This window comes from Neopelma chrysocephalum, unplaced genomic scaffold, assembly GCF_003984885.1.
Source record: "Neopelma chrysocephalum unplaced genomic scaffold, ASM398488v2 Primary Assembly neopelma1_138, whole genome shotgun sequence".
Classification (NCBI taxonomy): domain Eukaryota; kingdom Metazoa; phylum Chordata; class Aves; order Passeriformes; family Pipridae; genus Neopelma; species Neopelma chrysocephalum.
In genome coordinates this window covers 175635-188519 of record NW_020897800.1, presented here as the reverse complement: position 1 = coordinate 188519, position 12885 = coordinate 175635, and the positions used below count along the sequence as shown (strand labels likewise).

Sequence of the window (12885 nt, the reverse complement as noted above, 5' to 3'; positions counted from 1 at the left end):
AGCCCAACCGAGCCAGGCCTAGTGCAGCCCAGCCGAGCGGTGCCGAGCATGGCGCGGATGCCCGGCCGGGCGCTGCCCTGGCTGCTGCTTCTCCTGTGCCTCCTGCCCGCCGCAGGTACGTGCGGGGCAGCGCGGGGGGAGGCGGCGGGGGAGCAGCGGCCGGTGCTTCGGTGCCGCCCCAGGGCCCTGACCGGGCTCACCCCTTGCCGGTCGCCGGCACCGGGAGCAGGGTCTCACCGAGGGCTTGTCTGCAGAGCCAGTGGCCGTGATGTCGGTGGACGTGGGCAGCGAGTCGATGAAGATCGCCATCGTGAAGCCCGGGGTACCCATGGAGATCGTGCTGAACAAGTGAGCGGCTGTTCCAGCGTCCCTAGCTCCGCCGCGGGAGCCGTACGGGGGGCGGGGGGGCTCCGGTCTGTCCTACCGGGGCTGGATCCCGGGGGTGAGGATGACTGGAGCTCAGCCATCCATCCCTGTTCCTCTGCTGCCGGAGGGACGCTCCCATCCTCCACCCATGGTTGTGACTCGCTCCTGCCCCCGGTGAGCAGCTGTGGGGCATCGTCCAGGGCACCCTGGGGGGCTTGGGGGTGCTTTGGGCACCTTTCCAGCGAGTGCCGAAAGCCCACGTGGTTACGGACACGTGTTGGTGTGAACCCGAAAGGGCACAGGTCACGTTCTCACTTGTCCCTTGATTCTCAGTTCCCCACAAGGCAGCCCAGAGCCAGGTTTGTTTTGCTGCAGCTGTTCAGAGCCCACACTTGTTAAGAAGCAGGTGAAGCTTTCCCTGCACTCAGCTGCTCCTGCAGCTCATCCCCAAGACCTTGAGTGAAGAACCTGTGGTTGGAAGAGGACACATGATCGGGAACATCCTTATTTTCTGGGAGACTAAAGATAACAAATAGGTTTCTCACCCAGCTCCCTGACATTTGGCAGTCATAGCTAGAATGAGGGAACTGTCTTGCCTTGCTCGTGGGTGGAGGAGAACAAAAACAAAGCAAGTGTCAGCAAAGCACTGAAGGTGGCAGGGGGACTTCTCTGCCAGTTCCTCAGCTGAGCAGAGGCTTGTCCTCCTCTCCCCAGCAGGTATCTGAGCACCTTCCCTTAGTCCTTCTGGAATGGAAACAACATCCTTCCTCACTGGAGACTCTGTGTGGAATGTTCACCTGTTTCAACTGGTTTATTCCTCTCTCTCTCTCCGCAGGGAGTCACGAAGGAAAACACCCGTGGCTGTTTCTTTGAAGGAGAACGAGCGTCTCTTCGGTGATAGCGCTTTGGGGATGGTAAGAGTTCCCGTCCACAGAACACTGGTATGCAAGGTTGTGATGAATGTCTGAGCCAGGGAGTTTTATTTTGTTGTTCTGTGTTGCTCATCTCCTTGATGTGTTGCTTGCTCTGTGTACTGGCTGTATGCTCCTACTCCCATAGCAAGAGTTGTTGCCCCCATAGCCTGGGAGGGGTTGGTCTGAGACTGGTGTAGCCAAAGGAATGCAGGTGGGTGATGTGCTTTTTTTTTCTGCAGTCCATAAGGACGCCCAAGGTGGCATTCCGGTACTTCCAGGATCTGCTGGGGAAGCGAATGGATAACCCCCACGTGGCACTGTACCAGTCCCGCTTCCCAGAGCATGAACTGGTGAAGGATGAGACAAGGCAGACCGTTATCTTCAAGCTGTCCCCGTAAGTGGCTGCTTTTGGGTTCTTTGCGGGAGGGACTTTGGCTGCCAGGCTTCTGCAGCTCACTGTTGATGCCATAATTTTCTTTCCTGTTGTAGAACAACACAGTATTCTCCTGAGGAGATGCTGGGGATGGTCCTGAACTATTCACGTGGTCTGGCTGAGGAATTTGCAGGTTGGAAGGATTTAGCTGTTTCTTGCAGTCTGTGTGTGTGTGTGTTTATGCGTTATAGGATTCAAGTAGACACCAAAGGTGTTTGGAAACTCAGGGGTTTTTAGAAACAGAATGTTGGGTCTCTCCACCTGTGGGCTGTAAGCAAGACTATCCAGTTGTCATTTGTTTCTAACATAATGCAAGTTTGGGAACTTATTCCTGTTTCTGTGGGCAGGCACTCCAGTTCCCACCCAGCCTTGTGGTGAAGGAGCCTTACAGACAGTCTCTGGAGAAAAGTGTTTCCTCTCTCAGTGTGATCAGAGCGGAGGCACGTGGGAAGGTGGCTGTAGGGGAGGGTGGAATTTGCCCTGTGAAGGCTGTGCTGTGCCTGCTCTGGATGGAGACTTTGCTGCTGGAGCTGAGCTACAAATAAAGAGCAAAAAAGGCTCTTTGCTGTGAAACTTGCTAACAGAGAAGAGGCTGCCGTGCGTATTTCATGCTGTGTTGCTAATGAAATACCACAGTAATGAAAACTGGGTAAATTATTAGGAGGCTGTGTCATGTGGTCAGTGACACTACAGCCAGTCCAAGGACTTTTTACTGTATGTAGAGTGAACATGATCCAGAGGTAATGTAAGGCTCCATGAAGATAATATTTGTTGAAATCGAAGGCAGCCCAAAGCATTTGAGAGTATCCTGACCTGTGAAAGAGGTCAGTAGACACGTGGCTTTGTGAGAATCTTCCAGGTCTGCTTGGTTTCAGCAGGACACAGAGATTCATCCCTAGGCATCCTCCTGCTGCTGTAGGATTGCATCCTGTACAAGTCTTTACCTTGGGTCCTCTGGCTTTGCTGCTGTCACCCTGTCACAAGTCTTTGCATGTGGCTGACTGATCAATAAACATGTTCTGTGCAACTTTTTCAGAGCAGCCTATCAAGGACGTGGTGATCACAGTTCCTGCCTACTTCAACCAGGCGGAGAGGAGGGCGGTTCTGCACGCTGCCCGCATGGCTGACCTCAAGGTGCTGCAGCTCATCAACGACAACACGGCTGTAGCACTCAACTATGGGGTCTTTAGGAGGAAAGACATCAATGCCACTGCACAGGTAGGTGCTGCTGGGAGATGCGGAGAGCCCTGCCAAGTGCCTGCACGCAGGGGAGAAAGTGCTGCAGGGAAAATCCAAAGAACTTAAGGCAGACTCTGCTGGTCAGCCAGTCTCCTCTCTTTTCACACGTTCATCAACAAGACAAAGAGGTTAAACCCGGTGTGCATGTGTGGTGAAGCCTAAGAGCTTCTGGAGTGAGAGCAGGTGCTGGGAGTTCCCGTTTTGTGAAACCTGTGTTTGTTCCTTGCCCATGAACCGGGGGAAATAACAGTAACGATTACTTGAGATATTGGAACACGGACTTGGAAGTACTTGATTTTCCTGAGGTTGGAGAAACTTAAAGGGCAAAGCTTTGGTTTTTGAGCTATGAAATAGATGAGAAAAGTTTTATTGCCCTTTTCTGTCAAGTGTGACCCTGAACATCTCCTGTGTTTGGTCTGAGTCTTGCCCTTACGGGATAAAGCTGGTCCAGGGAGTGGATAGTCATGGCCTGTATCATGCTGAAATCCATGGGTTCTTTCCTTATTCATGCGGGATATCCAGGTGTTTCTGCCTCACTGTCCCAGCTTTTCTTTTCAGAATATCATGTTTTACGACATGGGAGCAGGAAGCACCATTTGTACTATTGTTACATATCAGACAGTGAAAACTAAGGACTCAGGAACTCAACCTCAATTGCAGATCCAGGGCATTGGGTAAGAATTTCGCATTTTGCAGAAACCCCACAGGTCTCAGGAAAGAAACCATTTGTTTCACAGTCTTTTCTACATATAGAACTTTACAATGAGGTTTCAGCACAGAAATTTGGGTGGTTGGTTGTACTTTCACAGTCAGTCGCAGCTGATAATACTGGAGCTACTTTTGACCACTTGCTGCTCTGCATATTTGCAAAATAACACATGAAGTTTGTTTGTATTTCAGTTTGGTTTCAGTTGTTTCATCTCCTTTCATTCTTTTGCTCAGGTTTGACCGTACTCTTGGAGGTTTAGAGATGGAGCTTCGTCTCCGGGACTACTTGGCAAAGCTCTTTAATGAGCAGCACCCTTCAAAAGATGTCCGGAAGAATCCCCGGGCCATGGCCAAGCTGCTGAAGGAGGCCAACCGCCTGAAAACTGTGCTCAGTGCCAACGCTGACCACATGGCACAGGTCTGACCTGCTGCTTGGGGCTCCTGCTTTTTTTTGGGCTAAGGGTGGGGTGACTTGAGGACTGGTGTGAGGGAACACTGTGCCTCTGCAGTGCTGGTCTGCCGAGGAGCATCTTTCCTGTGGTGCCTCTCGGTTTGTGCCCACTTGGTAGCACCAATGATTAAGTGGATTGAAGGAGAGTTATTCGTATCAAGTTTGTTAAATAAACTTTCACTGAGAGAAGCTATTACACCCATGTTCCATCCTCTTATCACTTTAGCAATGGCAGAGGGTCAGATGAGCACAATCAGGTCCATGGTGTGTTAAGAAAGCCAGAACTTTTTGCATACTGGGCAAGTCATGCAAAGATTTTGCTCAGAGAATGCTCCACAAATAATTTTATTCTGGCTGGGTTTTTTCTGGACAGATTGAGGGACTACTGGATGACATCGACTTCAAAGCCAAGGTCTCAAGGCAAGAATTTGAGGATTTGTGCTCTGACTTGTTCAAGCGCGTCCCAGGACCTGTGCAACAGGCTCTGAGCAGTGCAGAGATGAACATGGTATGTTTATGAGAATGGATTAACGAGCCTGAAGTTTCTGTCTGTGGAGCTGCTGTCACATCATGATCGAGGCACCCGTGGTTGTGTCATCAGCACTGCTGGGAGGTAGATGCCTGCTATTGTGATAGTGGTGTTGGTGCTGCAGAGCATTTACCTGCTGCAGTGTCAAGCAGGAGTGTGTTGTGGCTCCCTGCACATTCCACCGGAAATGAAGGACTTGGAAGAGGGGTTTCTTTCTGTTAAAACACTTTACTCTTGGTTGGAGGTTTGAAATACTGATCTTTCCTCTTTTTGTCTTGGATGCTGGTTCTGGTCTCCCTCCTGAAGTTTTAACTGAAAGAGCCTGGAAACAGAATTATTGGTGTTTGTGCTTCTCCTTTGTGCACTTCCTGAAGGGAGCCCCTTTTTGGGCTGCAGTTGGACCAAACCTGAGGCAGTTTTCACTGCGGTGTTAAGTGCTCACTTTCCAGGGTGCCAGGATGCTGTTGAGCAACTTTGGGCTCTAGTCTTCAATGCAAGACACTGAGTCACCTCTTAGAGTCCAGGTTTCTGTCTGTTCTGGTCCAACTGGCTTCCTGGGTCACTATCTCCTCTGACATTGAACTATAGTCTGTTTAATTTTGAGTCAAGCCACATGTTTCAGGTGGCTTGAAGCCATGATCTCATTGTCACTCTTTGACAGACCTGACTCCAGGTGCCTCATGTTGGCATGGCTTGTGTCATTCTGTCTGAGTTCTGTCAGGCACTGGCCTGCATGGGGACAGCAGGGTGCTTTAAGAGCACCCCATCAGCACGTGGTGACTGGGGAAGGAGTGTAAGGAAGCCCTGAACTTAGCTTTCCAAAATTGCTTTCTCAAGACAAGGTGACTGTTTCCAATCCCTAGGATGGAATTGACCAGGTGATTCTAGTTGGCGGTGCCACACGGGTCCCCAAAGTGCAGGAGGTTTTGCTGAAAGCTGTGGGCAAGTGAGTATGTGAGGCCCCCTTCTAGTCTGCCTCCCATTGGCAAGCTGCTGTTTGTGGCAGAGGCTGCAAACCTCATGTCTGTTGCTTTTCCCTTCGTAGAGAAGAGCTGGGCAAGAATATCAATGCTGATGAGGCTGCTGCTATGGGTGCAGTCTACCAGGCAGCTGCTCTGAGCAAAGCCTTTAAGGTGAAGCCCTTCGTTGTTCGGGATGCTGCTGTGTTTCCTATCCAGGTAACCCTTGGCTTTCCTTCTCTTGTGCAAGGTTTGGGCAAATGGGGCTGTGCTGGGAGAAACAGTCCAGGTTTGAACCTGTTGGTTTCCTTTGAGTAAGGAAACTCTGAGAGGTCTTTCTGCCAATCTAATAAAGAAAGCAGAAGAAAGTCTTCTGTACTGTAGAAGTGCAATATCCAAGGAGCCAGACATATGGAAACATCAGTTGAGGAATATTTTCCTGTCCCCCAACTTTTTCATGAAGCAGAGAAGCCAGATGCTGCTGATGTAGATGCCACAGAAGAAGTTGGCATTTGCTGAGTGTCATTTTCTGTTTGTTGTGCAGGTGGAGTTTACTCGTGAAGTTGAGGAGGATGATAAATCGAGGAGTTTAAAGCATAACAAGCGGATTTTGTTCCAGCGCATGGCGCCCTATCCCCAGCGCAAAGTGATCACTTTCAACCGCTACACAGATGACTTTGAGTTCTACGTCAACTATGGGGATCTGACATTCCTGAGCCAGGATGACCTGCGGTGAGTTGAGCCCAGCACCTGAGCTGGCAGCTCCGTGGCAGTGCAACATGCCTGGCTGGAAATGTATTGGCGGGCAGCCTGTGTGTCTGACTGGCACTGGCACATCTATACTCTGAGCTGCATGTGCTTTAGCAAACTGAACCCCTACCAGTCCCTGCTTTGTGCAGTTGCCCATCACTGCCAGCGTGACCATGAGCAGGGGTTAGCTGTTCTGAAGCACTGTTATCCTGAGTTCTCTTTCTGCTTTTGTCTCTGTGTCATCAGAGTTTTTGGTTCTCTTAATCTCACCACTGTGAGGCTAAAGGGAGTCGGGGAGAGTTTCAAGAAGCACTCAGATTATGAATCCAAAGGCATCAAAGCTCACTTCAACATGGATGAGAGTGGAGTACTGAGTCTTGACCGGGTAAGCACCACCTGTTTGGATGATTGTCAGCTGATGTGTTTTCCAGTTCTGTCCCTTTCTCTGGTATGGATGGTCCCCGATTAAAACTAATCCTGAGCTCCCTATTTTCAAGGTGGAATCTGTGTTTGAGACCTCGGTGGAAGACAAGCTGGAGGAGGAGTCAACACTGACAAGTAAATGCTGAACTTTGGTATTCACACTGACTGTTTTGTTACCTGTAGTGGCTGAGATAACTACAAGCATTGCATTTCTTTGGATGTGGGAGGTTACACAGTCTGTGCACGCAAGGACAATGGAGGGAGGTCGGAGAAGGATGAGTCTGGAGTGTGTGGAGTTCACCTGTGCTGCCAAGGGAGCTCCTTGGCAATCGTTGTGGTTGTGAGGGGAAGAACTGAAAGCTGAAGAAGACTTTCTTCCTCCTTTGGATACGTAACATTCTGGATTTTTTGTCTCCCATCGACAGAACTTGGAAACACCATCTCAAGCCTGTTTGGGGGTGGCGGCCCTACACCAGAGACCGGAGAGAACCTGACAGACTCTGTTCAGGTGAGCCCCAGGGGGATTGCCAGCAGGAGGGAGCCCCTGTGTCTTTTGTGGCAATTATGTAGAATTACCTCTTCGGTGAAACATTTGCATGGAATTTCTACATTTAAAACGCTGGTTTGCTTTCCCCTTTACTTGCCTGTGATCACCAGGAAGAGGAAGAGAGCCTAGCAGAAACAGGTAAAGAAGAGCAGGGTGAGAAACAAGACCAGAAAAGCAGTACTGAAGATGCTGGTGAAGAGCAGGGAGAAGAGAAACAGCAGTCTCCAGGCCAGGCAGAAACTGCCTCTCCGAAAGCAGAGTCACAGAAAAAGGAAGAAGGCGAGAAATTAGAGCCTCAGGTAAGCATCAGATTGAAGGAATTAGACTAATTTCCATACCTGAGAAATGGCATTTCCTCAGTGAAATTCTCCCTTCTCTGTTAGTGCCCTGCCTTGGAAAAAAATTGGCAGAGTCTGAAAATCTCTTCCTTGCCTGAGAACATACTGTGTGTTACAGGATCCTAAAGAAAACAGAGAAACTGCAAAAGAGGAAGAACTGTCCAAAAGTTCTGGTGACAGCACAGCTGCCAAAACAGAGGAAGAGAAGAAGATCAAAGCACCCAAGAAGCAGAAGCTTGTCCATGAGGTCACCATGGAGGTGGATGTAAACGATGTGCCTGACCTGGTCGAAGATGAACTGAAGAGCTCAATGAAAAAGTAGGTTTGAAATGGCTCTGCCAGGTTAGAGCTCTAGATGAAGGTAGTGGATTGCTTTGGAATGGTGATGGCTCATATAGCACTGCTCAGGAGCTGGTGTGTGATGTGCTGCTCATGCAAAGGCTCTTCCTACCTTTGATTTCTCTTCTCTTTGCCTGTTAGACTCCAAGACTTGACGATCAGAGATCTAGAGAAACAGGAAAGGGAAAAATCGGCCAACAGCTTGGAGTCATTCATCTTTGAGACCCAGGTAAGAGAGGGATATAAAGAAATGAGAATTCTGGGAGAGCAAGTAGAAGTGTCTTGCACAGTTTGTGGCTCCTCTGAGTGCAGGAATGTTGTTTGAGCTGGGGGAAGCTGATTTGAAGAGCCTAGCTTTCATCTTTCAGTCACTTTTTTTGATGCTGTTAGGCTTCTCAGGCCCATGTTTCCTCAGTACAAAATGAACCTTCCCTTCAGTGTGTGTAACACATTGTATTTGGGGTTTCCAGTATCCCTTATATGCACTTACTTGTGTGCTTTGGAACAATTGCCCCCAGGCTTTAAAGAAGCTACAGCTTCTCAGGAACTGTTGTGCAAAAGAAGCAACTAGTGTTGAGTGCATGTGAAGTTATGGCTATTGCAGCATCACCATCATTTACCTGGGCTGTGCATGTGTCTATACCTGGTGTGTTCTCATCATGCTCCTGGCTGTGGGAGGGTGCAGGCAGCACCCCAGCCCAGTTGTGAGTGCTCTGTTTGTTTTATGCTTCCAGGCTCAGTGGTGTTTGACAGGAGTGTTTGCTCTGGTCTTTTCAGGACAAGCTTTACCAAGAGGAGTATCAGTTTGTCTCAACAGAGGAGCAGAGAGAAGAAATTTCCAAAAAGCTTAATGAGGCTTCCAGTTGGATGGAGGAGGAGGGCTATGCAGCTGCAACGAAGGTATTGCTGTGTGCAGTCAGGATACCAGTCTGCTCTCACTGACATGGAAATGATCACACAGGCTGACAGAGCCTTTGTAATCTCGTTCTTGAGAGTTTCTTGCTTCCTAAGTGCATTATGCACAGAACAAAATACGAAGTTGATTCCACTTAAAGCTTTGTCGTGTGGCTCTTTTTACTGCCCTAAAATGGTGTATTTGATAGAGTGAACAATAAATGCAGTTTTAACTTCTGAGGTTAACAATGTTAGACAATGGTCAAACTAAGTGTCTCCTTTCTCCTCTCCCCCATTTGCAGGAGCTGAAAGACAAGCTTTCAGAGCTGAAAAAGCTTTGTAGGAACCTCTTCTTCCGTGTCGAGGAAAGGAGAAAGTGGCCAGAACGTCTGGCTGCCCTAGAAAGTCTGCTCAACCACTCCACCATCTTTCTCAAGTAAGAGCAGGCTGTTGGGAGGGAATGTCATGCAGCTGGTCATGTAAGAGCTGCCAGCAGAACGAGACCAGAGTGAATGTGGTCTGAAAGTCACTGGCACTTCCTGAGAGAAGACGAGCAGAGCTCTGCTCCCTATGCCCAAGTCTGTAGGACCCTTGAACAGGCACACGTGAGCTCTGTCCAAACTGGGGGGGCAGGAAGGTTCCAGTGCTGCTTGCACCCCATGGTGGTTATTTTGTTATTGTATTACTTGAGCTGTAACTACAGAGTTGCCAAGGTGCAGTCTGCTTGGCTTAGCAAAAATAAGCTTTCTTCTTGTCTACAGGGGAGCCCGAATGATTCCAGAGTCTGACCAGATATTCACAGAAGTGGAACTGAGTACACTGGAAAAAGCCATCAATGAAACAACGGTACTAAAGGATGGAGTGATGCTGGGGGAGGGTGGGGTGGCAGCTTGGGTTGTGTTTCCTCCCTGTCCTTTCACTGAAGGTCATGGAGTAGAGTGTGCATATTTTGTTTTTGTGCCACCAGCAAACCTTTTGTGTGTTTGAGTGTTTCCTAATGCCCAGCCTGACACCAGCATGTCCGGGGGGTATAGTGGTTCCTGTGTTGGATTTGGAGTTGTCTCCGGGGTGGTGGTAGAGCCCAGTGATCTGACTGTGGTTTTTAAAGGCAGCAGCTGGGTTTTGTTTCTCTTTGTCCTGTGTCTGAGTAAGTAAGAGGTTGTGCAGCGGGGAGCAGAGCTGTCCTGAGTAAGACAGAAACACTAGGGACAGTGACTTTGAGATACTGTGATATACAGCAGTTCCTGTAACCCAGATGCATTCCAAAAGCACCTCTTCCCTCACGTCCCACAGATCTGGAAAAATGAGACGCTGGCTGAACAGAACAAGCTCTCTCCTACTGAGAAACCTGTGCTGCTGTCCAAAGATATAGAGCTCAAGATAGCAGCCCTTGACAGGGAAGTGCAGTATCTCCTGAATAAGGCCAAGTTTGCAAAACCCAAACCCAAAAGGGAGAAAAACGCCACAAAAACCGATTCAGCCAAGAATGCTACAGCAGCCCCTGAGACTGAGAACACTATCCCTCCCACGGAGGGGAAACAAGAAGGTAAGGAGCAGGTGGGGAGTGTGTATATAACTTTTAGTATATAATTACCACATGTAACACACTTGCGTCTCTCTGCCTTGAATGAAAAGGAGCTAAAGAAGGGAGGACAGTAGTTAACTGTGGAATTAATTTACCTTCCTCTTAGTTTACAAAGACAGCTGGGAAAATCTCCATATGGCAGCATCCTTTTCCCCCCACCATTTGGTTTTTTTTGTGAGGAAACAGAAAGTATATATATATTCCCACGATGGTTAGCATCTGTCTCGCTGGTTGCCTTCTAGGAAAGATAAGCCATTGACTGCACTCTGGTGTGCAGAGGGAAATACTCAAGGTCTGGTGCTAGATCAAGGAATAGAATGAGCTGTTGATGAGAAAGATTTGTGACCTAGATAGAGCCCGGAAAAAAAAATATCTTGGGACACTAGGACTTGCAGTTTTTGAACTTTCTAAAATCCAAGGGCCTGAGTCCCCTGGTCCTTTTAAATCTGGAGTGCTGTTTGTCAGCAGAGTTCCTGCTCGTTCCTCTGACCTGAGCGAGGGATCCTGCTTATAGTCACAGTTCCAAAGGTCACTTGCCTGTGCAACCAGTCAGTCTTCAGAGCTTCCAAGGATGTAAAGCCTGGCACTCAGAGGCAGCGGGGAATAAGGAGCAGTTTTGTGATGCTTCTCTGAGTGTTACAGAGCAATCCGCTGTGAGAGTGAACTATTACAGTCCTGCTGAGGCACCACAGATGGCTGGTTTAACCTTGCTTCTACTCACCTAATCTCCCTGCACCTTGTCTCCTGTGTTTTCTCCCTTGACTTTTATTTCTTTCTGCTTTAAATGTAGACAAACTGGAGGATATTGGTCCAGCCAAGGAACCTCCTACAGCTGAGAAAGCAGCAATAGATGCTGAGCCTGGATCAGACTCTGGTGGGTAAATGTTTGACTAACGATCTGTAACTTGGGAGCTGCAAGTGCAAGCTGTCTGTGGGCTGCTGTGCAGATTTTTAGCTGCAGGAGGTAGTACAAGGGTAGAACCCCTGACTGCAGATAGATTGTTAATTCTGCAAACAGGAAGACAGATTCTGGTTCTTTGCTCTTCCTGCATTTTTGTTGTTCAGAATGAAGTTGTAACGCACAGCTGCCTCAGCAGCTGCTCTGTGCCCCTGCCCCTGCAGTTTGCAGCCAGTCCTGTGGCTGTAGGACTGGCTCTGCTCGAGAGCTGCCATGCAGGCACGGTCCGGTTCTGCCGCTCCCGTCCCCAGGGCAGCCTGTTAATGGGTGCAGGTCACGAGTGTCAGTCCCCAAAGCATCCCTGACCTCTGTACCAGGGACTGAGAGTTTATTGGAAAACTTGGTGAATGTCAGGGACTCTTGGCACTGCTTTGCATGCTGTGAAACCCACTGCAGTGTGTAACTGAGTTTGCTTCCTTACACAGGGTCCAAAAATGAGAAGACAGAAGCTAGAGGAGAAAGCAGGAAAAATGATGAGTTGTAACACCCTGAAATCTCACGAATGTCAGCATCTATTTATTTCATTGTTACTTTCTTGTTTTTCTCATGGACCTGGTTAGTCATGATGTAAATGGAACACAACAAGAGTCTGACAACACAATGGGATAGAGATGTAAATTTATTTTTTTGTTCTTTCTGGGGATTTTGCCGCTACTAACTTAGTGAATTGGTTTTTATTTTTCTTTTCTTATGTGTGGCAGAGTGCCCACCAAGAATTATCTCTGTTTCAGTACAGAAGTCACCAAAGTGACTTTTCTGTGGGGAGAAAGCAGCAAAGAAACAACTTAAGCTTTAGGAAGTAACTTGGAACATAAACTCTGCCCTCCTCTGGTGAAGATGATTCGCAGGAGGATATAGAGCTGAGGTGCTCTTGTCTTTGCATATGAGGCTCTGACTTACAGCAAGTATGCGATTTCAGCTGGTGGGAAGTGTATTATTGTTTGGATTCATGGGAAGGCTGAACAGAACTGGGGAGGCAGATGATCCGTGCTTTGAGATACGGCTGTGTCTGTTTTCCAGAGGCTGTTTGTTAAAACCATCTGTCTGTGCTCTGTAATAGAGTCCAAAAACTATGACATGAGACTTGACAAAAAGATTCTGTTTATAGTTTAAGAAGTTCAGAAAAGGCAACACTGAATGCTGAGGAGAGGGAAAGAAGGGCTGTGTTGGCACACCCTGTAGTCACAGGGATGGCGATACGGACCAAAGGGTAGGCAAAACCAAACCTGGAAAATGTAATGGCAACTGCCCTCCTTCCTTGGCATCTTGTGCACTCAGACCAGCTTCATCGTGACCCTCCCTGTCCTGGCCGTGGCCTCCTGCCCCCCTCGGACCGTCGCTGCTGCTGCCACACAGACAAATGGGGTCCGACGGCCGCGAATGTGCATCTGACGTTGTTCTCCGTTTGGGCCTCTTCAACCAAAAATAAAAACTACAGTTCCTGAGAGGCTC

At 48.7% G+C, this 12885-nt stretch overlaps 1 protein-coding gene across 1 annotated transcript; it reads left to right on the top strand.

Moving 5' to 3' along the window:
* HYOU1 (hypoxia up-regulated 1) lies at positions 1-12880 on the top strand. The gene is made up of 24 exons (XM_027699621.1): positions 1-115; positions 255-348; positions 1202-1280; positions 1520-1674; positions 1770-1846; positions 2750-2931; positions 3511-3626; positions 3895-4078; positions 4485-4619; positions 5504-5586; positions 5686-5818; positions 6144-6331; positions 6596-6734; positions 6847-6907; positions 7198-7280; positions 7430-7618; positions 7776-7975; positions 8138-8225; positions 8774-8896; positions 9193-9326; positions 9652-9736; positions 10184-10436; positions 11266-11349; positions 11859-12880. Exons 1-24 carry the CDS (start codon positions 49-51, stop codon positions 11915-11917), a joined length of 2991 nt encoding a protein of 996 aa, XP_027555422.1. The 5' UTR covers positions 1-48; the 3' UTR covers positions 11918-12880.
* The last annotated feature ends 5 nt before the right edge of the window (positions 12881-12885 follow it).